General features: G+C 31.8%; 7 protein-coding genes across 14 annotated transcripts; 4 read left to right on the forward strand and 3 right to left on the reverse strand.

Moving 5' to 3' along the window:
* The first annotated feature begins 813 nt into the window (after window positions 1-813).
* Window positions 814-2492, forward strand: LOC117601726 (uncharacterized). The gene is made up of 5 exons (XM_034318869.2): window positions 814-921; window positions 996-1086; window positions 1156-1301; window positions 1372-1504; window positions 2324-2492. Exons 1-5 carry the CDS (start codon window positions 830-832, stop codon window positions 2393-2395), a joined length of 534 nt encoding a protein of 177 aa, XP_034174760.2. The 5' UTR covers window positions 814-829; the 3' UTR covers window positions 2396-2492.
* Window positions 2493-3423: 931 nt separating this feature from the next.
* On the reverse strand, window positions 3424-4253 carry LOC117601380 (histone H4). Its single transcript, XM_034318054.2, has one exon. The coding sequence runs from the start codon at window positions 4215-4217 to the stop codon at window positions 3906-3908; it is 312 nt and encodes a 103-aa protein (XP_034173945.1). The 5' UTR covers window positions 4218-4253; the 3' UTR covers window positions 3424-3905.
* Window positions 4254-5124: 871 nt separating this feature from the next.
* TMS1 (serine incorporator TMS1) lies at window positions 5125-8885 on the forward strand. Of its 7 annotated transcripts, XM_034317899.2 has the most exons (10): window positions 5125-5432; window positions 6123-6287; window positions 6356-6540; window positions 6619-6913; window positions 6990-7173; window positions 7243-7434; window positions 7654-7692; window positions 8283-8445; window positions 8514-8686; window positions 8764-8885. In XM_034317899.2, the coding sequence occupies exons 1-9, from the start codon at window positions 5406-5408 to the stop codon at window positions 8650-8652; spliced, it is 1389 nt and encodes a 462-aa protein (XP_034173790.1). In that variant the 5' UTR covers window positions 5125-5405; the 3' UTR covers window positions 8653-8686; window positions 8764-8885. The 7 variants fall into 7 exon arrangements, with proteins under 7 accessions (XP_034173790.1, XP_034173789.1, XP_034173791.1 ...); XM_034317898.2 differs by having other exon boundaries at window positions 8514-8885; XM_034317900.2 differs by having other exon boundaries at window positions 5126-5432; window positions 8295-8445; window positions 8514-8885.
* Window positions 8886-10148: 1263 nt separating this feature from the next.
* Window positions 10149-12694, forward strand: Uba3 (Ubiquitin-like activating enzyme 3). The gene is made up of 4 exons (XM_034317906.2): window positions 10149-10899; window positions 10980-11340; window positions 11421-11750; window positions 11826-12694. Exons 1-4 carry the CDS (start codon window positions 10649-10651, stop codon window positions 12207-12209), a joined length of 1326 nt encoding a protein of 441 aa, XP_034173797.1. The 5' UTR covers window positions 10149-10648; the 3' UTR covers window positions 12210-12694.
* A 188-nt stretch (window positions 12695-12882) lies between these two features.
* On the reverse strand, window positions 12883-16597 carry LOC117601294 (proliferation-associated protein 2G4). Its single transcript, XM_034317907.2, has 7 exons — window positions 16431-16597; window positions 15617-15851; window positions 15359-15521; window positions 15093-15272; window positions 14769-15017; window positions 14542-14688; window positions 12883-14478 (listed from the first exon to the last, which is right to left on the reverse strand). Exons 1-7 carry the CDS (start codon window positions 16513-16515, stop codon window positions 14374-14376), a joined length of 1164 nt encoding a protein of 387 aa, XP_034173798.1. The 5' UTR covers window positions 16516-16597; the 3' UTR covers window positions 12883-14373.
* A 512-nt stretch (window positions 16598-17109) lies between these two features.
* On the forward strand, window positions 17110-21428 carry eIF4B (eukaryotic translation initiation factor 4B). The gene is made up of 12 exons (XM_034318199.2): window positions 17110-17258; window positions 17476-17604; window positions 18031-18209; window positions 18294-18401; window positions 18472-18691; window positions 18779-19021; window positions 19083-19308; window positions 19381-19420; window positions 19500-19611; window positions 19686-19782; window positions 19852-19918; window positions 20006-21428. Exons 1-12 carry the CDS (start codon window positions 17249-17251, stop codon window positions 20075-20077), a joined length of 1503 nt encoding a protein of 500 aa, XP_034174090.2. The 5' UTR covers window positions 17110-17248; the 3' UTR covers window positions 20078-21428.
* On the reverse strand, window positions 20868-24778 carry Sec15 (exocyst complex component Sec15). Of its 2 annotated transcripts, none has more exons than XM_034318195.2 (13): window positions 24405-24778; window positions 23864-24029; window positions 23504-23790; window positions 23297-23399; window positions 22982-23227; window positions 22751-22918; window positions 22610-22681; window positions 22403-22537; window positions 21957-22327; window positions 21661-21895; window positions 21424-21565; window positions 21129-21315; window positions 20868-21052 (listed from the first exon to the last, which is right to left on the reverse strand). In XM_034318195.2, exons 1-13 carry the CDS (start codon window positions 24470-24472, stop codon window positions 20929-20931), a joined length of 2304 nt encoding a protein of 767 aa, XP_034174086.1. In that variant the 5' UTR covers window positions 24473-24778; the 3' UTR covers window positions 20868-20928. The 2 variants fall into 2 exon arrangements, with proteins under 2 accessions (XP_034174086.1, XP_034174085.1); XM_034318194.2 differs by lacking the exon at window positions 24405-24778 and adding an exon at window positions 24119-24297.
* Between the last annotated feature and the right edge of the window lie 67 nt (window positions 24779-24845).

Here is a 24845-nt window from a genome sequence, read left to right on the forward strand (position 1 = left end):
CCTTTTATTTCGCGTGTAAGAAATTATTCTTGATCATATATACATATTCATCGTTAATTGCAATTACCACAATGAAACTTAGCGTGTCGATATCGTAAAAATGTTACAGTGATTTGCTTTACACCAGCCTTCATAGTCATAGCATGCGAGACGTGCAATTATATTTTGGATGCAGTCGCACCGTTAAATTATACTCGTCCGTACGTTATACCGGCAGTATACTTCGTTGACGAAAGGAAGTATCGTTTTTTGATCCTAATATATCAGTCTTTTACATTCTTGGTATCTGCAGCTGCGTTTGTTGGGACAGAGTCATTGATTATTATGTGGCTGCACCATTTCAGTGCTTTATATGTACTCGTCAGGTAAATCTGATAAATCACTGTACACCAATAGTTTATTTTCTTGCAGCTATTTTAAATATTTATCATATTAACACCTTGCTGACCGGCTCTTTCGAACCAAAACCCTTTCGTGCATATTTAAATATGAAATAAAAACTTCGGAATAAAATTCAGTACACTTTATTTAATCGTAATGCGTCGAAAACAATCTAGGGTGATGTTTTAAAACTTGGAATTGCTCTCGAACCTAAAAACTGTATAAACTAATGTAAATGCAGACACGAGTCGACTTGTGACGGTCCAAAATTAGTAAGATGTTAAAAATAGCAAAAGAAGAAGGCGATCAATTTAAATAACAAGGCATGATCCGCTATCTTTTAATTTTCAAATCACGTTAAATTAAAGAAAAGATGATTTTTCACCAAATATATGAATTTCTAATTGTAAATATCTTAATTTACAGCTATTACATTTACCAAGGTGTCATGGGACTTATCACTCACACTTCAAACAAACATTCAAGTAACAGTAAGAGACTCTTGATAACAGCTGTGGTTATCCACAGAAGAGTAATAAAGTTAGTATATTATTTTTACTATGGCTATAACGATTCGCCATTATCACTTCTGTTAATCATGTTTGTTCACAAAGGTATATGGACAGTTTGGAAAATATTACGTCATTATCGTACGTCTTTCTTCTTCTATTTGCTACGATTAGCCAAAGCATTAACCTATTTATTGTGAGTAATTCATTTTCTTAGTTCTGTAGAAATCTCATAGATAATTCTCAAAAAAACGCTTCATTTCAGCTGTCTCAAAGCATTTTTAAATTAGAGGCAAATAAAGATACAGTGTTGTGTTTGGCATTTGCATTTAGCGAACTGATATATATTTTTTACATGATCTACATAGTGCAACAATATTTAAATATTTCTGAAAACGTTACTTTGCAGATGTAAGTTGAAACTTTTTATTGTTGGTAATTGTATACATAAGCATTGCAATAATTAGATCAATGGTCACAGATACAATACCAATTGGTACGAGACTACTTTGTCTACGCAAAAATTCTTGTTGTTCGTTATGATGAAAACATCCAAAGAGCGTCGGTTCAATTTATTCATCTTCGTTAAACCAAACCTCGAAGGTTTCGTGCAGGTACATTGTTTTCTAATATAAAAGTTTGTTTAAAGTAACCGTTGAAAAAATGGCAAAATATTTTGATTAAAAGTATTATACAGGGTGTTCTACAACTGGTGGAACATTTGTTAAGGGGTGATTCTAAGGATCAAAATAAGACGAAAATCAAGAATGACGAAATAGCATTTGCGGTTTTGTTTTCCAGTAATTCACGTTTAAAAATTCGAGTAAAAAGCGCCTAAAACCTGCAATCTACTCAACACAGACAACTGATCGTCAGGTCAGCACGGGTGGGTACAGTCATAACCAAGACTCATTGAATAGTGGAAACTTACCTCGTGCTATCCTGGTTCTCGGTACAGGAAAACCTGGATAAATGCAACGAAAGAATGCTTGGATAAGTGCAACATTAAATGCCCAGAATCGAGACTTTGCCTGGATAAATGCAACCACTGGGTCCCAATCTCGGTTGCATTTATCCAGGTTTGACTGTACTACAGCATTCAGCTTTCTCTTCTTGGTTATGACTGTACTCACCCCTGCTGACCTGACGTTCAATCGTCGGTGCTGGGCAGGTTGCAGATTTCAGGCGTTTTTTACTCGAATTTTTAAACGTTAATGACTGAATTTTCGTCTTATTTCGATCTCTAGAATCACCCCTTAAAAAATCTCCCACCCGTTGTCGAACACCCTGTATAAGCGATGAAAACTTTCGCATGCGTCGTTAGTCTCAGAAAAAATTTCTAATTATTAATTTCATTATTTCCACGTTTATGTTAAACAGAATTTATAATATTCTCCTTGTCACGAAGCAATCGTCTTAATGAACTTTTTCAGATGTTAAAAGTGTGCATCTCCTATTTCACGGTAATGGCTTCTATAGAAGGACGACAGTATAGAAACATGTAATAGAAAATTAATTACTTAAGTAATTAACAGTATTTAACATAGAATGCACAGAAACGAATGAGACTTCACACTGTAGTACCTTCGTAATTGAGGATTATTAAATTAATCACGAACTGGATGGAACGAATATTGAATTAATTCAGCGGTTATAAAAATGTAATCCATGGGTGAAATTTGATTTGTATTTACTTTGATGTCAAACCGAGCTTTAATATTACAGGAATGATATAATGAAGTTATACTTAACTAGAGAAAAGTTTGCATTGCAAAGTTTGCATTGAAAGCAGAAACTATAACTAGAAGCCGTAAACTAAAAGCAGCTGTTAGTAACACTCGAAGTTAATAAAATTTGCATTACACGTTGCACTTTCATCATTCTGCCGCTATCACGAGCAGGGTTTATAGACGCCGATTAAGAAAACTACTCCCGTTTTCTTACCCAGAGAACTGTAATCATCTTGTTCGAAATTATCTTCATTCTGTGGTGTACTGTGCACTTATATTTTTACACGACACAGATCAGAAATGAAAATTTGCATTAGAAATTAGATTCGCCCTTCCAACTTCGCTAGTGAAGCAGAGAATATTATTATGTCGAATGAATGTAATTTATGCCTCACGCACCTTTTGCACCTGACATAATTGCAGTTACACGGATCAGAAACAACCTTCTTCGTGTAAACACCAGGGTAAACGCTGTTTAAATTACACCTCCTGCCAATCATTTTAAGCCACCCTTCGAGTAAACTTAATATCAGGTAATTCAAAGGTAAAAAGTGGAAATAAACAATGGAACAAGGATGTACTTTCGAGGGTGAATATTCTATGGAATTGACTATTGATTTTGATCAATAATGGACATCGAGAGGGGTGAATACCGTGGATTTAATTAGAATTCTCTGAAACAACTCAATTAGAAATTGTATCAGGGATTCATGTGATTGATATACATAAGGAAAATTTTTCAGCGCTATCGATAAATTATATTATTCAGGTAAATATCACATAGTTTAATAACATTTCTTGGTAGATAATTTAAAAACAAAAATTAGCACAATTTTTATTTTGCAATATTTCAACTTTCAATCAATTGTAATGTAATTTAATCAGACGTTTGTAATATTATGTTTGTAATATTTATATGTAATTTAAAATGTATTTTCAAATAACACTTTTCAGGTCGAACATAAAATGGAGCAGTTATTCTTTGGTTCTGCCGTTCCTAGCGTAGACCCCTGCTATATAGGGCCGCTTTTACGACTTGCCACTCAACCGAAACGTATCTACTAAAAATCGGGTTTGTAAACGTTATATCTTAAAAACTAATTAAAATCGGGTGTATACATTTTTTCCATTCAACTTACATAAAAGGTAATGTACGATAGTATTACTTATATGGGAGTATAAAAATGTTAAGATTATAATATAATTGAAACTGAGAATTCATACGCAAGAACAATATGGTGGCCCTGAAAAGGGCCGTTTTTATCGAACAAGAATGAACGACGCTTTAACCACCAAAACCGTAGAGGGTTCTTCCTTGGCGCTTCAAGGCATAGACGACGTCCATAGCCGTAACGGTTTTCCTTTTAGCGTGCTCAGTGTAAGTCACAGCGTCACGGATAACGTTTTCCAAGAATACTTTGAGTACACCTCGAGTTTCTTCGTAGATCAAGCCAGAAATACGTTTGACTCCACCACGACGGGCCAGACGACGAATGGCCGGTTTCGTGATACCTTGAATATTATCACGAAGAACTTTCCTATGACGCTTTGCTCCTCCTTTTCCCAACCCTTTTCCTCCCTTTCCACGACCAGTCATAATATAATTTTCTCTCAAACGATTATAACACAGCGATCAAACGTTTGGAACTACGTTGCGAAAACACGAACGTGGCTCTTTTATAGAGCGGCAGCTCTGCTTCCCCCTCCACCTTACTTCTACCCAATCAGAAGTTCGCTGCGCATACGTACGAGTTACCGGCTAGGAGCTACGGGAGCTATGGCAACTACGTAATTGTCTCGTCATGTGCATGTTAGAATTTACCAAAAGAATTAGTGTATAATTTATGTGAAATTGAATTTTTTAATTTCACTCCTTATGTATACTGCTTGAGGGACATCATGCTGTATTTACAGAAACCAGCCATCTCATTCTGAGATGGCGCATACACCGCCATGGATGTGTAATACGCTGAATTCACTCTAATAGTAGCAACTTTCTTTTGCATATATCTCGAAAACTAAAGCCAAGCGGCGGTTAAATGTATAGGAAAAAGTTTCTTAGAATCACCGTGTCAACAACATATTAAAAAATGAGCGAAATCGGTGGAGTTGATGAGCTATCGATAATTACCGATTTTGTTAGCGCGTCTTCTCTCTTTTCTCTTTGCGCATGTATATATGCAAATATGTATAGTGCACCTATGACAAGATGTCCCATGAGACAAATGCAAATGCGGCCTTCTCATGGGACATCTTGTCATCGGTGCACGGTACTTACTTAAGTATGTATGTATGTACATATACCGCAGTTCACCAGAGTCCATAACTGCGAAAAGACCAGTTTTCGTTCTTCGCTCATCTCTAGTGCGCATCTTCATCCTGATTGGCGATACTCCCAAACGAAGTGGAAAGCGATTAGCAGAGAGCTCGCTGCGTTCCCCCACCATCTTCCAATTATGGACTCTGGTGAATTGCGGTATACATACACAGCCGACTCCAGTCGGAAGAAGACATCTTATTTTCATTCTATTGTGATCTCTATATTTCTAGGTTCAAGAAAATTTCGATAACAGATCTACGTTAATATTTTGTTTATGGCAAAAAGGTTATGACGCAGTAGTCAGCTGATAATGAGAAGTTAGCTTAATTTATCTGTCAGGACGCCATTGTTATTGTATTGTTTGTCCGTTTGTATATGATAGCGTGTCTCGCAATTAATAGTATTTAGTGTAAATTGTACGTTTTATTATATCGTTCAATAAATTGAAGGGACAAAAGCACTGCAATGGGTCTCATTTGTTCTACTGCACAGGTAAAAGAAATAAATAATGTTCTTTTTCATAGTTAAAAGTCATAATATATATACCGTATCTTTTTACATTTTTTTATGCATCTAATTTAATCAGCACAGTGTCTATTTTTTTAATTTATTTTTTCGTCGATAAATCAGTATCGAGAAAAATTTATAATGAATTATGGAAATCTAACTATATTTTTAATTATATTATTAGTGTATATCTATATATTATATTTAATTCTTTGACTGCGAAAGATGTATATATTTGTACATATATATGCTCTCATGCATTCATCATATATACAACAAACATAAGTATATGCCACTAAATTTTTCTCAAACACATTTATTGTTTTACTAAATTGCTACAGGTATAATGTCACATACATGCTATGTCAAAATCAATCTAGTAACTAAATATCAAAAACTGTTCTAAAAATTTTCTCATTTTTAACAGTGTAATTTTAATTCTAGAACATCATATCGCTAAACACTGATGGTTTTGTTTTATAGTACATCACAGTCAACTGGTTAAAAGTGTTAAAAGAAAATTTTATTAAATTGTTATTAACTCTGTGACCCTAAGATTGTTTTTTAAAACTTGCCATCCAAAAATTGTAAATCTCTGATGTTTCAGTATAAACATTAAAAGGGTAAAAAAAAAAATAAACTATATATAATATCAATTTATGTTTTATCATATAGCTTGCTTGTCTTTGTGGGAGCACAGCCTGCAGTTTCTGTTGTTCCCAATGTCCATCATGCCGTAACAGTACAAGTACCCGCATTATGTATGCATTATTACTAATGCTGGGTACTATTGCTGCTTGCATTACCTTGGCTCCTGGTTTACAGAATGCCCTTAAAAAGGTATCTTGAAATAAGATCAAATTATAAAATACAAATGTACATATTTTTTATTTGTGTTATATTTATAGGTTCCCTTCTGTTCTAATGGTACAAATTATATTACATCAACATTTACTGTTGACTGTGAATCTGCTGTTGGATATTTAGCTGTGTACAGAATATGTTTTATTATAGCTCTTTATTTCTTTTTGATGTCAGTTATGATGATTAGAGTAAGAAGCTCTAAAGATCCTCGGGCTCCTATACAAAATGGGTATGATAAAAGCAATTCATCTAACAATGTATTTTTGATTACTAATATTGTTATTAAATTATTAAATTTTTATTATAGGTTCTGGGCTATTAAGTATCTTTTAATAATTGGTGGAATTATTGGTGCCTTTTTCATTCCTGAAAGGTCATTTGGAATAACATGGATGTATTTTGGAATGATAGGAGGTTTTCTTTTTATTATTATTCAATTAATTCTTATCGTTGATTTTGCCCATTCATGGGCAGATGCTTGGGTGGGAAATTATGAAGAGACAGAATCAAAAGGATGGTATGCTGCGCTTTTGGGAGCAACATTGTTCAATTATGCTGTTTCTATCACTGGAATTGTGCTACTTTTTGTATATTTCACTCACGTAAGATTTTACTATCTTCTGACATAATATATCTATGTTAACAGAATTTTAATTTGTTTTTTATTTTTAATTATAGGCGGATAGTTGTTCTGTGAACAAATTTTTCATATCTTTCAACTTGATTTTGTGCGTAATTGCTAGTATTATATCTATTCTTCCAATTGTACAAGAACATTATCCACGTTCTGGTTTGCTACAATCATCTATTGTTTCATTGTATGTTGTTTATTTAACTTGGAGTGGAATTTCAAACAGTCCAGGTAAATGTTTTACTTTAAACAAAATATATTTTTTATATGTCTTTATAATAATAAATTTTTTGTTTACAGATCTTAAATGCAATCCCGGATTTTTAGAGTTAATTTCTGGCAATGCACGAAATCGTGTTGCTTTTGATAAAGAAAGTATTATTGGTTTAATCATTTGGTTCAGCTGTGTATTGTACAGTTCCTTACGTACAGCATCAAAATCTTCAAAGATAACAATGTCAGAGAATGTTTTGGTCAGGGATAATGGTGCTGGTATGTATAAATATTGCCTGTATCTGAATTATAATTAACATATGTTTTCTGCCATTGAAACTAAATAATTTCAAAGTAACTGTAATTATATACCTAATATGCATGAACTAATATACATAATATAAAGATATTTAGATTTAAAAAAAAATTAATATGCTTTTAAACACATATTACCAATTTATTAAAATTCCTTTAATTAATTATTGTTTTTTTGTACAGTTAGGAATACAGAAGACCAGAATCTTATAGACAACGGAGGTAGGCACACACTATTACATTAAAATAAACTTTAAATTTGATATCTGTATCTTTTCTCTTTTATTTTTACATATCCATACAAGTTTATTAGTTAGTTTTTAATTTTTAGTACAGATGATTTATGTAGTAGTTATTGCGTGTCAAATGTAAGATATACCTTTTGGAATAACAATATGTTTACTTTATAATTAGCGTGTGTCTGCTTTCACTGTATTGCATATTCTTTATTTTAATTCTTTTATACTTCATTTTTCTTCATCTTTTCAAAATTAATTGTACATCAAATCTATATGTTTGATTCGTGGTGGAGGTTTTTTCGTATTTCTACCATGTCTATTGAGGCTTGGATGCCGACGTATCGTGAGCATTGTAGCTCTGTTCATCAGGGTAGGCCTGAAGATTCGGTAGAAATCCGAAAAGATCTCCATTATGATTCCATATCACCATGAAAGCCTAAAAACAAAACTATACGATTGATTGTACATAATATTACCATGCTAATGATCGTAACAAACATATTTGAAAATATGATAATTTACAGTATATAGAAATTTTCTTTAGTTATTTCTTGTTTTCATAAATATAATTAGACTATACTCCAGTAGAAGGCCGTAATCCGGATTCTGAGGCTGGTAACGAAGCTAAAGTTTGGGACAACGAAGAGGAGTCAGTAGCTTACAATTGGAGTTTCTTTCATCTTATGTTTGCTCTTGCTACGTTATACGTCATGATGACACTTACGAATTGGTATCAGTAAGTATATTATCATTTATCTTATTATTATTCAGTTTGTACATGCACTAATAACAATCATTTTATAGACCAAATTCCGATTTGGATACATTTAATTCCAATACTGCTTCAATGTGGGTGAAAATTATATCTTCATGGATGTGCTTAGGATTATATGTTTGGTCATTGATCGCTCCTGCAGTACTGCCAAATCGTGATTTTTCTTAAGTATGTGAAGAGCTTCAGTACAGAAACCTAACAGGTATATAAATTCATATATTATGGAATAACTATCGTTGAAATGCTTTTACATATATTAATTATATTATGATTTACTAGCTTCTGAAGTAGAGATGCTGAAATCGATAATTTTGTTAAGATATCGTTAAGCCTAATGGGGAAACAACTGACATAAAATATAACGCATAACTTGATCATCCAAATCTACTTTTGTTTTAATTTCACATAAAACTTAATTTAACCTACCTCCAAATAAATATAATTAAATTTGGCTAATAACATTACGTATTTAATTAAGTTCCCTTAAGTTGGACTAGGTTTTTTATTTAAATTTTATTTACTTTTCTCGTTTCTATTCTGTTTAATGATATCATACTGATAAAATATCGATTACATTTCGTTATTAATGATACTATCTATATTCATCGTAACGTTATCGATACTAGCACCTCTCTTTTGAAGTATTGAATTTAAAAGACACGTATTGTCAAAAAGCTCTGTAATAGAGTTATTTCAAATGCAGTTATAATGTACCTTTTTACAACTACTTTGTTTGTTTACAATATGTAACTGAAAGTATATCAGTAATATATTTCTAATTAACAATTAACTAACGTATAGCTATATTAGTGCAATAAATTATTACATGTATTTATTACACAATTCTGCTTTAATATACCTATATAAAGAATATTCTTAGAAATAAGAATACTTTACGATAAATAATAGAAGCTTCTATTTTTGAATACTTTGAAAGATTGAAATTGTATTATTTTTATACATTCTGCTGATTTTAATTTGAATGTTTTTATCATGTAGATTATTTTCATCTCTTAATTTTATTTTTCATTCTTTTATGTTACATTTTATTTTTTTAAATTTCATTTTCTGCCATGACTGTGTATTTTATAGCTGATGATACAATTATCATTTATGAATGATTACACTGTAAATATCATTAAACACTTTGTTTTTATATTTCTTAAGATACTACAATAATACTATTATTGCATTTTTACATATATGAAGTATTATAATTAATATTCTGTTAATGAAGGTTATTCAAATTTTTATCAAGAGAAATTGAATTTCCAAAATTATTTTCAAAATGTTGCTTAAATCAGGTTAAAATATTTTAGTAAATAAGATGAGCTTTAAGTGTACTTACTGTATTCTTCTTTCTTACAAATATGATTATATATTTTAATTAGCATAAGTTGTAACATTAAAGAATATCATAGTAGAACATATTTAAGTATTATACATGTATGCATATACATTTATGAATTTCATATTTGATCTGTTGAATGTAATAACAACTGTATACAGATATGTTCTTTTCTCACAATACTCTGTTTCAATTTAGATAATAAAGAAAACAAATTCAGTAATGTTAAGTAATATATAAATATATAAGTACTTTAATAACAGACAACAACTTTAGATTTAATTTGATTTTCAGTTTAAACATCCCATACCTCGTTAATTTAACTTAAAGTAATTTGTTGCATTGTAGTTTAAGGTAAGCCGTTTGAAGATATGTTTGCAGCAAACAGTGCTTACAGTTAAGAAATAGGATCAAAAAATATAAATGCTTGACATTCTTTCCCTTCTACCACGGTCATATACCGAGGTCTACAAATTTGTGTGGTCGGATGATTCCAGAAGATGATACAGAATTCAGACTAATACTAATTAATTCATTGGCTTACCACGATAACAGGGCTAAAGTTCTGAATGTCTCCGATGGCCGATCGACACGAAATTTGGGGGTAGTTTGGCTGGGGGCAAAGAATGAGGGTTCAGGTAGTTAGTAGCAATGACTACAGATGGATCTGTACTCATTGTACCAGGTGATTTGTAAAATAGTATCCGTTTATTGCACTGTTCGAATAGGTTATGATGTATAAAAAGAATATACAAAATGTTTGGTTAAAATATTAATGATTTGCTAATACAATTTAAAAAGTGCTGAAATACGCTGATGATGGGTTCTGATCACACTCATAGACGATGGAGCAATTTGCGAAAAGTATTGGAGAGATCCGGTCCTTTTTGCAGATCGGATTTCGAACCATCGTCAGAAACTTTACAATTTATGCTGGATAATTGTAAGATTCTTGTTATCGGAGCGGGTGGTTTAGGGTGCGAATTACTTAAAAATTTAGCGTTGATGGGATTTAGACAAATTCATGTAATTGATATGGATACAATTGAATTGTCTAACCTCAATCGGTACGAAAATATAATTTAAATACAATCTCTAGATTGTAATTCACTGTAAAATTGAAAAAATCTTATTGAAAATATTACAGGCAGTTTCTATTCCGTCACAATGATATTGGTTTATCAAAAGCAGAGGTGGCTGCAAAATTTATTAATGCTAGAATTCCAGGCTGCAATGTTGTATCGCATTGTTGTAAAATACAAGACAAAGATGAAGAATTTTATAGACAATTCCATATAGTAATTTGTGGCCTGGATTCGGTAGTTGCAAGAAGATGGATCAATGGTATGATATTGTCTCTCTTGGTTTACGAAGATGGAGAATTAGATAGTTCTAGTGTAATACCGATGATTGATGGAGGTACAGAAGGTTTTAAGGGAAATGCAAGAGTAATACTTCCTGGTTTAAGTGCTTGCATTGAATGCACTTTAGATTTATATCCCCCTCAGGTGAATGTTATAAGCAGATATTTTCATTGTTCACATGTTATAATCTTTCTTAATCGTGATCCAATTACCTTGGTATACAGGTCACATATCCATTGTGTACAATAGCAAATACTCCACGTCTGCCGGAGCACTGTATAGAATATGTCAAAGTAATTCAATGGCCAAAAGAGAATCCATTTGATTGCCCAATTGATGGCGATGATCCCCATCACATAAACTGGATTTATGAAAAATCTACTGAAAGAGCAGCACAATTTGGTATACAAGGTTTAACATACAGATTAGTACAAGGTGTAGTTAAAAATATTATACCAGCGGTAGCATCTACAAATGCTATTATTGCTGCAACATGTGCTACAGAAGCATTTAAACTTGCCAGTAGTTGCAGTGCATCACTAAATAATTACATGGTAGTTGTTATAATCATAGAAATTAAAAATATGATTTTAAGGTATATGTAATAAACAACTGATTCCCTTTCAAAGGTACTCAACAATCTAGATGGAATCTATACTTACACTTATGAGGCAGAAAAGAAAGAAGACTGCGTTGCCTGTAGTCAAATTCCAAAAGAAATTGATATTGATAGCCCCAAATGTAAATTAAAAGATTTAATAGAGCTTCTCTGTGAAAGATCTGATTTACAGATGAAAAGTCCAGGACTTACGGCATGTATTAATGGCAAAAACAAAACTCTGTACATGCAAACTGTACCAAGTATCGAGGAAAAAACTCGAGAGAACTTAACGAAAACGTTAGTCGAGCTTGGATTGAAAAATGGCAGCGAGATAAATGTTGCTGATATTACTACTCCCAATGCAGTTGTATTAAAATTAAAATTTGTATATTCTAATTCAGATATGTGCTAATCGAAAAAAAAAGAAAATCCTTCATTTTGATCACGAATTTATCACTATACGTCATCATATATTTACAGTACTTATATTGCTTTTTTGTTAGTTTAAAAAATGATGTTGAGCCAAAAATTCATCAACATTGTTCTTATCAAAATAATAAAAAATAAAAACACTTTTTCATTTAATACCATTTTTTTTTTACGAGCCTAAAAATAGATATCACACGATGATATTATTTTAAACATTGTTTTAATTATCAATTCATTCGAATTTTATGTAATAAATTGGTATTGCTTGCCATTTTTTTCTTTCTTTTTTTCTTTTTTTAAGCTCTAATCTTTTTGGCTATTCTTAAGTATAACAGAAGCAAGTATTAAAACTATATTAGTTTATATGACATACCTGTTACATTAACAATAAAGACACGGCTGCAAATATGTTTCTATATTTCTGATGTCTTGTTTTTCATTTTCATCGGAGATTATACCATAGAAAAATTAGTAAATCATAATCCATAAAATTCTATCTTATTTGTAGTTTTTTTAATCGACGAATTTTTTGTATCTTGTTAGAAATAGACAGTATCTTACAGATTATGCATTTAATGTATCAATCTTGAAAGAGAAACAAGGAGCAGTATAATGATCTGCGAAATATGCACGTGTCAAAATCTATACTTGTTAGCTTGTCATTAATTTTTTTTTCTTTTAATAACAATTTCATATCACCATATTAAATTTTATGTTAAGTATGAATTTTGTGCACAGTCCTCTTTTGCGTTTTAGACACTAGTAGTTATCTCAGGTGCAATAAGAATATTCTTACTTTCTATTATTTAAAATTTCATTAAAATGATAAAAACTTTGTCGAAGAAGACGTATGGATTCAACCTTTCCATACTTATTTTAGTTTTATTGCAAGTATGATACCAAATATAATGGGAAGATACTCCGATCAGGGCAAATTAAGGACAGTGCACTATGACTTAAGATATCTTTTGTTTTACAAGCACACTCGGTAACATTCGACATATGCACAACTTGAGTAGAAAAAATATCTATAACAGATACATTATCTATCCTCCTTATTATAAAACTATTATTACATCGTATTAATATTTTATAATTTCCGCTTTTTTACCTCGGCAAGACTATTACTCCCCATAAAATCTCTTGTCCTCTGAAAGGTTCTATTTTTTTTTGTCTCACTCGAACGTGGATAATACGAAATGTACCTGTGATTAATGTTTAACGCGCGTTAAAATTTGCTCAGACACAAATTAAAGAGAATAAAATATTTGTTGATGGTCGGGGAATTCTTGCAACGAAATACTCCGAGGTTAATTGGCATTTCATCATTTATGCGAAATCCGAATATGGACATTCATTCCAATTGTACAATTCGAAATTAGGTGGTTTTTTTATGGTAATAATTCTCATTGATCAGACATTAGATGTAAATCAGCTAGTAGAAAACTAGCAATGGTGTCTATAACGTTTAACAATGCGTTCAAAAAACTATACTTATATTAACTATGATTCTGTTCAAGCAATTTTTGTTTTGTAGTGCAATTAAATTTTAAGTAAACGCGACTTAATTTAATAGTTTTTTTTGTTATAATTTTTATAAAATCAAAGTCGTATTTTATTGGCTTTCGTCACGAAATAAATGCGATATGAATGCACGTGCGATCCATTTTGTGGCTCGGTCAAATTAATTCGCACAAAACAGTCATATATTCTCACCATTATTAGCGAGATATTCACGTGTTCAAATTGTATTAGATCAGCTGCTAAACGTCTTATGAATAATCATTGTTCAGTGTAAAATAATACCATGGTCTGTTAAAAGATACGTCAGTATAAAAACGTAAGTTCCAATAAATGGCGCAGCGTTAATAAGTGTTGTAAAGTCCGATTCTTTCAGGGCAGAATCTGACACTTTTTGAATTAATGTGGATCCAGTTATATCATTAAAAAATCATCAAAGTAGATGTAGCGAGGAGATAACAATATGACGAATTACGATTTATCAGTGAAGTGTTCCGATAAAAGGAAAAATATTAAGATAAGGTGATGTTGAAAAGTGTCTAATTTCTGCTCTGAAGCTACTGAATAAAAGATAACGTAAAGTGCACGATGTTATTAATGTCATGATGAACACTAAAACGGTCGTGTTAGGCCTTGGCATCAACTTCCATTGCTACTTCACCTACAGCTTTTTCAGCCTTCTTTTTCTTCTTCTTTGCCGACTTCGGATTTGCGGAAGTATACAAAAGAGTCTACAAAGATAAAGAAATTAATAAAGATTGATTAGGAAATTGAAAAGAACGTTTAATTCTTACCTTTAATTCGGGATCTTCAACAACACAATCGGATTGATACACATCAAGATCAAAGGGAATTCCTGTTATTTTATGCGGCCCATTAGGCATTAATAGTACCGTAAATTTAAATTGTGCAGCAAACTCATTTGGCTTTTCGTACAGTACCTAGAATATTAATAAAAATATGTAATATAAAATAATCAAATTAAATGACATAGAAAAATTGTATGTTAATATAGACTGACTTGGAATGGTTCGATCAACCTATGATTTACACATTCCACAACCGCCATTTTTGCTTTCTTTTCATCCTCGAAAGTACGTAAATTAAATGGCATAAGTCCATGTTTGTGAGTGACTTCAGAGTAAAACATGCGCGATGCTTTCAATTTTAGCTGATATGTTTCCTCTGTTTTTTTGAATATAGTAACCCGAGTATCCTGTTCTCGGCCTACCCCTTCACCAGTACTAACCAAGACATCCATAGCATATACCTAAATTGAAAAATTTATACATATTTCATAGATGTTACTTTTGCCATTTTTAAAACAATATTAAATGGTTTGTACCTCGTGAGTTTCAAGAGTATACTTTTCATGTTCCTTTTTCTGTGCATCATTGGGATTTTGAATTATAGTTTTTTCTCCGTCTATTTTAAATTGTTTTAATTGATGACTGAGCATTCCTTCAATTGGTTTACATTTATATGCTTCACAAATCTTTTCAACTGTTCCTGTTATTGTATAGGTCTGTAAAGGAAAGTAATTATGTATAAAAAAAAAATACAAGAAAATAAAAAAACCTTAATTTAGGTAAAAAATCATGAACAGCTCACCTCTGTACCAGGCTTTAAAAGCCTTAACGCAGCTTGAGATGCATAATGCGCAGCTAATACTACGTCTGCTTTTCTACCAGTAACTTTTCTTGTCGATGACGAACCTATAACAATAGTGTGTGCCACAACAGCTATAAAGCCATCAATATGTGCCCCAAGATCTCTAAAAATGTAAATCAACAATTACTTTAAAAAAAAAGATATTTTACTTTTAAAATATGATATTCAATACATTATATTAACAAATCATATACCTACACTTTTACCATATCCTCATCTTTAAGTATAAGATCTGGTTCACTTGCAATTGGTGAAAAGTGACAAATACAATTATTAACCGATATGCATGTAGGAAATGCAATTCCCTTCTTCAATTCTTTTTCTTTCTTAAAAACCTTGCTGGTTTCTTCAAGTAATAATTTGTCTCCATATTCACAAATTTCTCTTACTGATGCTCCAACAACACATTTATCTAAAACTTGCTTCAATACTCCTGAAATGATAAAAATGTATTTATTATTAACAATAGATAAAAAGAGAAGAATATTGAAAAAAATTATATTATTTATAATTAAATAGAATTATAAATTTTATTTTACAAACTAGCGATAACTGAGTATAAAATTAAAATAAAAATAAAAACTAACAGGCAATAAAATTGCTCATACAGCGTAAAAATTTTCACAGTTCAATTTTCATTTTCAACGATTGGTCTTTTTACGGAAATGGAAACATTAAGATACAAGAATTCGGAGCGGATTATGGTCACTGCTAAAAATGTTACATTGCGATAATAAAATAAAATCGACGATTTTCAAGGATGCTTAGTGAAAAATAATTAATTCATCGTTCATAGATCATTAAAAAGTCATGAAAGATTGAAGATATTAATAAATTATTGGAGTGTAATAGTCAATGCTATCTATCCCACATGGTAAGGGAGCCCGGCATTAGCGCGCCACATTCCATATGGCCAGGTGGAAAATAACACATTATGATACTCGTGCTTTTACGAGACAGTTTCACTTTTGCTTTCTGGATTTCATTAGAGAACGTTAATTCGTTTTCTTACGATTTACGATCTCGCCGGCCATTTTATACTTGGTGACAACCAAGTCTTCGGCGATGGTCTTCTCAGTCTCCTCTTTGTCCGCCATGTCTTCAGCACACTGTTACGATCACGTGACTTACGACTGCTTTGCAGTTGCTTCCTGTAAACGCTACCGTCGCTACCTACTCTCTTTCGAATAAAACTGTGCGTTCCGAAATGTTTTACACATGCCCTCTATACCGCAGTTCACCAGAGTCCATAACTGCGAAAAGACCAGTTTTCGTTCTTCGCGCTTCTCCAGTGCGCATCTTCGCCCTGATTGGCGATACTCCCAAACGAAGTGGAAAGCGATTAGCAGAGAGCTCGCTGCGTTCCCCCACCATCTTCCAACTTGCGCGTCGCAGTTATGGACTCTGGTGAACTGCGGTATACAGTATCTCTGTTAATTAAGGGCACATGATTATCTTTTCAGCTAGATTTAATAAATTTGCAGAAATGTTTCACTGCATTGTAATTTAAAAACATCTTTATACAATTTTTTGCTACTAATGGCATTGAATTATTCTCAAAATTTAATTAATTTCTTTTTTTTTTATTGATTATGTTCTAACGAATGAAAAAATTATTTTCAATTATTAATATGAAAAAATTGATCAACATTATATATACAATGGGTTTAAAATAATTTATATTTTCCTGTTTTCTACTTTGTGATATACAATGTTGACCGACTTGTATCTATCTTAAACGTGTTTCATGCCTTATGGATCCTGAGGTTGGTCGTGTGGTTCATCGGAACGCGAATTTGATTTGCATCGCTTTAAATTTGACCCATAATCATGTCTTCAGGTAATTCTTTTTCTTAAATAAAATTATGCTACTAATTCTTCGTTCTTTCTATTATGTTCTCAACATTTAAAACAGTGACGTTGTTACATTTTCTTATTTTTTTTTCGCAACATAACCAAACCCTTTACGATACGCAGCATGCTTTCAATATTGTACTATCGCATATTAAAGATCTTTTCAAAAAATGTTTATCCATATTTACGCCAATTTTGACCAGGCAAGAAAGGGAAGAAGAAGAAGTGCAAAACTGTAGATTTGATGGCATTCTTGGCTGATGGGAGTGGAACACCCACTGTGCCAGTGAAACCATCAAGCAGCTGGGCTGATGAAACGGACGAAGAACAGGGTAAAATACAGTCATAACTTTTCTCAGTTTTTATGATTCATTCTTATATTATATTCTTGTGATTGTATATAGATGAATGAAATACATGTACGCTTAAAATTACATGTTACAATTATAGAGTTTGTAAAATATTTATTATGAAAGATTATTTACCTTAACATTAGAGCTACCAAAAGGATCAGAATGACTTGTTTCCAATTTCTTATTTTAAATTATAAATTTTATCAAGGTATTTTTGTTGAAATGTATGTTGACTGTTACCGAGCTAAAGAATGAATGTATATATTAAATTGTGTTTCATCCTTTATCTATTTAGCAGTCTATATTATTTTCAACTTAAAAATAAGTGTGCATCAAACGTCGGTAGTTTTAGTGTTAAATATCTACTGCAAAATGTGCTACATACATATTGTTTTGTGGTAGCAGGATTTACATCAAGGAGCAGCAAGGAGCCATTAATTCTACCCACAGCCCCTAGAGCTGCACGAGGACCTCGTGTTGCTGATGAAGATATCCCTAATAATCCACCTTACGTAGCATATCTCACTAATCTTCCTTACGAAGTGGATGAATCATATCTAATTGAATTCTTTGCAGACATGAAGGCTAGTACAGAGCAACATCTTTTTGTCATATCACAGCACATCTCTAAAGTGTTAATTTTAACTTTCCTTGTTATTTCTTTTTAGATTGCTAATATACGTCTGCCAAAAGAGTCGAACAAACCTAAAGGGTATGGATATGTAGAATTCGAAGATCGTCAGAGTTTAGTTGATGCTCTATGTTTATCTAATACAGTAAGTTTGTCGTATATCTTATTGTTAACAGTACTGTAAAAGGAGCTTATATAAATTATTATATTCATAGCCTATGAAGACAAGAAGAGTACGAATTGATGTTTCAAATAGTGTTAACGACGATCGTCGTGGGGGACGCATGGGCAGAGATAATCGTAGAGACAACTATGATGATTCTGAACGTACATCCGGTGATTGGAGAAGTGGTCCACGAGACGAGAACATAGCGGGAGATGGAGACTCGTACCGAAGTCGATACGATAATAGAGATCGAAGAGAGGATCGTGATAGTATGTTTATATCTAAAGGACAATTTCATATTTATTTAAAATTATTAATGCAAATAAAATGATCAAACTAATGTGTTTATTCTGTAGCTTCTGATTACGATAATAAGCCTGGTGCATGGCGTGAAAGTAGCGACAGAGGAAGACCGACGTTCAAAGACAGAGGTGGTTTTAGAGATGACGACAAAGATAAAGAATGGTCTCGTTATGACAGAGGTAGTAGAGACAGAGATGGAGATAAAGGAAGCAGTTTTGGACCACGTCGTAACTTTGATTCTGATTGGAACAGAGATGGTGCACGTAGTCAAGGAAAACCCGGCCTGGATAGTAAACGTAAGCGATTCATCATGTAAAATATAAAAAACAAATATCATGAAAAATTTATATTTTGCAGCTGAAGCAAGAAGTAGGCCGAAACTGCAACTACAGCCTCGTACAAAGCCTATTGATCCTACTGCTGTGAAAGATGAACCTGCAGCTCCAGCGGCAGCTGCTCCTGCACATATTCCCTCAACGAATATATTTGGTGCTGCAAAGCCTGTAGATACCACTGCCAGGGAGAGAGAAATTGAAGAACGTCTTGCAAAATCATACGCGGAATCGAAATCCAAAGAAGAAGGGTAAATTATAAAGCAGCTATATTCTTTGATTAAATTCGTGTTTAAAATATCTAACAATTTTGTTCTATTTAGCGATTCAGAGAAACGCAGTACTTGGGGTAAACGTAATGGAGTAAGTTTATCATATGGAAGTTTGTAATACATTGTATGTTATGTTGCTTGATTTATCAAGTACTTCTTGTCTTTCATAGGAGGGTCGCGATGACAAAGAAAAAGAGAGAGGTCGACCAACTTGGCGATCGGAGGATGACAGAAATCGACGAAATGAAAGATCAACACCGCGAAGTCAACCTACTCAGTCTGGTAAAATCAAGTGAAAGCATTTGTAAATAAATATATTAAAACAGTATCAGTGTAAATATTGTTTTACAATTTAGATCAATACGGAGATTCTAAAGGACAGCCATCCTCTCGTGGTGGACCTCCATCTTCAAAAGCCTTTCAGAAATCAACTGAATCTCGGGCTGCTGACAAGTAATGGTTTAATCTTTTGTTATCTTTTTTGTATAAAAAATGATAATGTCTTAATTGCTATATTTCCAGAGATCGAAAAGATAGAGAAAAAGATGATATCAGCAGAATGCCAAAGGCAAAAGATGAACAAGCTCCAGTAAGTGGCAACAAGTTTCCATAGCAGAACTGAAAATGTTAATACCGATAGTGATACTTATGATTATTTATGATTTATTTATTTCAGAATTTCGTAGCTTCCAATAAGTATTCCATGCTACCTGATGATGTGGATCCTGACAATATCATCGATGATTAGTTTTAATCATTATACATCACCAATTAAATTGTGCCACATGCATCATAATTGGTCTATATATGCATATTATTAATTTGTTTTATCTCTATGAAATACTTATCGAATTGAATGATAAATCAAACACTGAGCTCTTGGTATTACTTTACAGGAATTCTTGTTGATTTGTATTTAATCTATTTTATTATTCCTAATATAATTATCTATCTACACATGTATTTACTTTATATTTCCATATGAATATTCAACATCATTAAGTCGATGTGGAAATTCGGATAACTTTAGAAGGATCAATCATCATGATGGTTTTTTTTTCATATATTTAATTCTAAAGATAATTACACCCGTAAGACTTAGGAATTGGGACTTTATATGTCATACTTCACCCGCTGTACAGTTATTGTACGATATGTAACTCATTTACATGTAAAATAACAATGCCAATTTAGGAGAAAACAATTAAAATAATAAGTGTAATGGGAATTTAAATGATGTATTATATTCGATTGCTTGGAATTTGATGTTGCGTGAAATGATTAATAATTACAACAGAACAGATGATCACAATACAAGCGAACATTGAAAAGTTGATGCTATATCGGTATAAGCATAATAATAAATGTAAGTCATTTCTATTGTAACATGAAATGCTATTTGAAAAGGAAAAAAAACGTAAGAAACTATTTTAACTATCACCGTATCATGACAATATAAGAAAGTTGATACATGACTGATTAAAATTTTTTATCGCAATTTTATTACAATAAGTTTCTAAAGAATTATGCATAAAGTATATATTAAAAATTATGTATTTACAATCTTTTTTGAGGTATATACATACTGACTTTTTTTATTTACTGCTGAGTAGTTTGTGCTAATTGGCGTAATTGTTTTAATACAGTATCTAAAAGCTTCTTCTTATCTCTCTCGCTCTTTTTTAGTACGGAAAATACCGTCTTTTTATCAGATTCTTTTAACCTGTAAGGATCCACGTTAAAATGTGTAAATATCAATACGTAGCATAGTATTATATTAAACAAAACATGATGCATACTTATCTAACAAAAGTACAGCCATATTTGGAGTTACCAAATTATATTTACTTGATTCATGACCATAATCATGGAAATAAGTAGGCCAGTCCCAACTCATGAATAAGTCTAGTAATTGTCTTAACTGTGCAAAATATTGAAGTAAGGTACCTTCAGGTAAACCGACAACAGGTTCCGAGGCAGCAAATTCTAAAAAATTAAGATATTCTAATTTATGTTCGGATCAATTCAATATTATCAAAAGTATTTTGTAATCGTATATTGTATCTTATTTATGAATAAAAATGAAACACATACGCTCACATTGTATAGTGTCTAAATTGACTTGTTGAAGAGCACCCATAGATATCTGCTTTACATCTTCGCTAATTAATATACCTAATATAGCCTTTGCTATATGAGAACAGGCTGATTTACAAGCAACTTGTGCAACTTCTTCCTAAAATGTGCACATTTGTTATTCAATCGTTACATATTTTTATCATATATATATATATATATATATATAAATATGTTAGTATTTAAAATACATACTGGTAAATTAGTGAAACAAGTAAAAGTACTTTGTAAAAACGCTATGAGATCTGTAATGAATCCAGATGCATGCCCTTGAGGTTCCGCTAAATTCCAATCATAATTTTCTAATTCCAAGAATTCATCAAGTTTGTTTTTCAATTTCTCACAAATTTGTTTCTCGGCATCATCTCTAGCTACTCTAAACATAGCTGATTCGACACCCATACTACTTAACTGTCCTTCGTGTGGTGTTCTATAAAATTTTCATATTGTATCATACTAAATCCATTACTTATAATTTATTAAATTCTTACCCTGTGATATTAGACACAAATTCTTCTAAATACTTGGTAGATTTTTCAAGGTACCCTGTATTTATTATAATCTGAACAACTTGTAATAACGCTAATGATGGTTTTCGAAACAAGGATGATAAACATCCGCTAAAAGTTCTTGTTAATAATAAATTTGTCGATTTACAGATCATTTCATCTATTTCCGTTTGTGAAAAATTTAAATCTTCTGAAAACTTTAAACAAGCATAAATAAATTCTTTGACTTGTTGATAAACCTTTGGTACCATGTCTGAAAATGGAAATTTTTTAGGAAATTCTGCTCTCTGTAATTCTTCATCGTGATAAGGAAATAAATCAAGGATATTGTCATATTCTTCTTGAGTAGTAACCTGAAAAATATACCGACATGTACACAGAATATACAAAATATATTAATCTTCTTTAAAAAAAAATATAAAGCTTACTTGAATTGGTAAGAAACTATCTTCATCTAAGATATCTCTAAATACTTGAACCCAATGTTGCATCAGAACTTCATTATAATGTACGCGAATTTCTTGCAATAAATCCCATAATTGTCCTACAGAATATCCATAATTCTGTTAAAAGAAAAGCAATAAGAAAATATTTATGGTATTAACAAGAAATTTACAACGTGACAAATTACTCACACTTAAAGTAGTGTTGAACAACATTATAAGATTCTTTATTTTCAAAATGAGAGTTGCGTCTGTACAATATGCCTGAGAAAAGAAAGCTGGTTTTGATATATTATTACAACAGTGCTTACTAGTAATTTTACCGATACTTACGGAATGAGTACGTAATGCATTTACTATTTTTAATAGTGCCATGGACCATAATTCGTCTAAATAAGAACGAGTGGCTAAACCATTGCCAGTATTTAAAATATGATCTTCCACTACAAAGAAGCCCACAATTCCTTGTAGATATGTTTGATAGCCAGTTATACTTTCGTGCTGAAAAAATAATAAATTTAATTGTAAAAGTGGTTTATTTAAAAAATGTAAAGTGATATTTACCATATTAATAGGAGATTGTAAAACTAATCTTCCTTGTTGCTTTCTCTGTTGCCTGTAGTAAGCTTTAAATGTTTCTCCTTCGCGAAGTACAGTATAAATATGCATACAACGGTAAACTGGACTGAAGTCCATTAAATCTTGGGCACTTAATTCTTCTTCGCATTCATTTGACAAGGAATTTGTTACGTGTGGTCTCTTTTTCTTTCGGCCAACAATTTCGGCTTCAATAATTAGCTGTTCTTGAGTCTATTATATAATTAAGGTAATATATTAAAAAATAAAAGAATTATCTTCAAGTGTGATAATCTTACTTACATGTCTCATAGCTACTTCACCAATTTTTGGCGAGTATTTTCTAATATTTTCTAAAAAGTCTCTTAAATCAGACATGGAAGCATCCTTTATATTTTCACGTAGTCTAAAATCATTCACTTAATGTACCTTAATATGTCTTTGTAAACTATTCTTTAGCTAAAATCTGCTGTAAACATAAATGTTCTTTTATCTTGTGACGTTACTCACTGTGGAATTTGTTGAGTAATTTGTGAAGAAAATCTATAATTTGTTACTTTTGGTAAATCATGATGCTCTAATTGTTCTAATGTTTTTAATGCTGGGTAGTAACGTTTATCTTTCAGTTGTTTTTGTAACTTTGCATAGGCAGCTAAAACAGGAAGACACATGGTAAGGCTATCCACTGCTGCAGCCATGTTACTCTCTACTTTGCGAGCTTTAACAAGTTCCTCTCCTTTCTCTATTACTTTGGTGGCAGTAGCGGTAATACGTTTATCAAGTTCTAATATCTCGGCCTGTAGAGAAGTTACATCTTATCAAACAATGCTTCATTTTATATAATAAATAGATTATAAAATTTCAACTAACATTAAGTTGTTGTGCTTGGGAACGAACTTGTAACAGTTCTCTGATCGAGTCTATAAAACCCTGATAATGGTGATTACACATTCTTTCAATGTCTTTATCATGGGCTTTGATACGCTCATCCAATTTTTCCATAAATTTTTGATGTTCGTGTCCATCATAAATTGCTCTAAAAAAGAAAAGAATAATATTTATAATTGTTTTAACTGGTATCTTGAAATGATGTCCCTGTCAAAAATTTATTTATAATGTTAATACCTGAAAACAAGGCCTATACTATTAGTATCTGTGGATTCTATTTCATATAATAAGTATTCGTGTTTTGGTACCATAGTTGATAGTAGATTGTCAACTTGGTTAATTGACAACCTTGACATGATACAACCCTAATTAAATTTCTCTTTATTCCACTATAAAGATATCTACCCTCATTTTCAACCCTTCTAGTGCGCATATGCACGATAATCTGCATCTGCGTAAAGGGGTTGTTTTTGGGAGGCGCGTCTTTTAACGAAATCATCAACGATAAATAAAGTGTACCTACCGAAAAGTTGGACCCAAATAATCATCTATGCCTTCTATTTCTTGAATTAATAAATCGTCCCGCTGCATTCTGATTAAATTCAATGATACTTCAAATAGGAAATCATAAAAAATTTTAACAAGTCGATTTAAACGCTCTTGTACCTATCAAGGTCAAGTGATTTCTATTTGTTATTTAACTGTATATTGTACCAGTATACAAAACTACATGTTATAATTAAAAGATAATATTTTTATCCTTAAAGATGTCATTTTAGACAATAGCATGGTTAGTGTCATTCGTTTAAAATACCATCAGTGTTTACAGATCTAATGAGATCTAACCAGCAATGCTAGAACTTAACCGTGGAACGTGGGACAAATTTTTAGCCCCCCCACAATGTCCCACCGGCTCGCTCTGATATATACATATATGTATTGTACATACATACATACATACAAT

This window comes from Osmia lignaria, chromosome 6 (assembly GCF_051020975.1).
Source record: "Osmia lignaria lignaria isolate PbOS001 chromosome 6, iyOsmLign1, whole genome shotgun sequence".
NCBI lineage: Eukaryota > Metazoa > Arthropoda > Insecta > Hymenoptera > Megachilidae > Osmia > Osmia lignaria.

Excerpts from the sequence above, each read along its gene's own strand:
- LOC117601726 (XM_034318869.2), top strand. The coding sequence starts at position 830 with ATGGGACTTATCACTCACACTTCAAACAAACATTCAAGTAACAGTAAG. Across the intron at positions 1,087-1,155 it reads AAAGCATTAACCTATTTATT|CTGTCTCAAAGCATTTTTAA; the intron begins GTGAGTAATTCA and ends GCTTCATTTCAG. Across the intron at positions 1,505-2,323 it reads ACCTCGAAGGTTTCGTGCAG|ATGTTAAAAGTGTGCATCTC; the intron begins GTACATTGTTTT and ends GAACTTTTTCAG.
- LOC117601380 (XM_034318054.2), bottom strand. The coding sequence starts at position 4,217 with ATGACTGGTCGTGGAAAGGGAGGAAAAGGGTTGGGAAAAGGAGGAGCA.
- TMS1 (XM_034317898.2), top strand. The coding sequence starts at position 5,406 with ATGGGTCTCATTTGTTCTACTGCACAG. Across the intron at positions 5,433-6,122 it reads TCATTTGTTCTACTGCACAG|CTTGCTTGTCTTTGTGGGAG; the intron begins GTAAAAGAAATA and ends TTTATCATATAG. Across the intron at positions 7,174-7,242 it reads TGGAATTTCAAACAGTCCAG|ATCTTAAATGCAATCCCGGA; the intron begins GTAAATGTTTTA and ends TTTTGTTTACAG.
- Uba3 (XM_034317906.2), top strand. The coding sequence starts at position 10,649 with ATGATGGGTTCTGATCACACTCATAGACGATGGAGCAATTTGCGAAAA. Across the intron at positions 10,900-10,979 it reads GAATTGTCTAACCTCAATCG|GCAGTTTCTATTCCGTCACA; the intron begins GTACGAAAATAT and ends AAAATATTACAG. Across the intron at positions 11,341-11,420 it reads TAGATTTATATCCCCCTCAG|GTCACATATCCATTGTGTAC; the intron begins GTGAATGTTATA and ends CTTGGTATACAG.
- LOC117601294 (XM_034317907.2), bottom strand. The coding sequence starts at position 16,515 with ATGGCGGACAAAGAGGAGACTGAGAAGACCATCGCCGAAGACTTGGTT. Across the intron at positions 14,689-14,768 it reads GGTTGATCGAACCATTCCAA|GTACTGTACGAAAAGCCAAA; the intron begins GTCAGTCTATAT and ends TTAATATTCTAG. Across the intron at positions 14,479-14,541 it reads TTGAAGATCCCGAATTAAAG|ACTCTTTTGTATACTTCCGC; the intron begins GTAAGAATTAAA and ends TTATCTTTGTAG.
- eIF4B (XM_034318199.2), top strand. Across the intron at positions 19,022-19,082 it reads ACCCGGCCTGGATAGTAAAC|CTGAAGCAAGAAGTAGGCCG; the intron begins GTAAGCGATTCA and ends TATATTTTGCAG. Across the intron at positions 19,309-19,380 it reads TCGAAATCCAAAGAAGAAGG|CGATTCAGAGAAACGCAGTA; the intron begins GTAAATTATAAA and ends TGTTCTATTTAG.
- Sec15 (XM_034318194.2), bottom strand. The coding sequence starts at position 24,237 with ATGTCAAGGTTGTCAATTAACCAAGTTGACAATCTACTATCAACTATG. Across the intron at positions 23,791-23,863 it reads CCCAAGCACAACAACTTAAT|GCCGAGATATTAGAACTTGA; the intron begins GTTAGTTGAAAT and ends ACTTCTCTACAG. Across the intron at positions 23,400-23,503 it reads ATTACTCAACAAATTCCACA|ACTACGTGAAAATATAAAGG; the intron begins GTGAGTAACGTC and ends GAATGATTTTAG.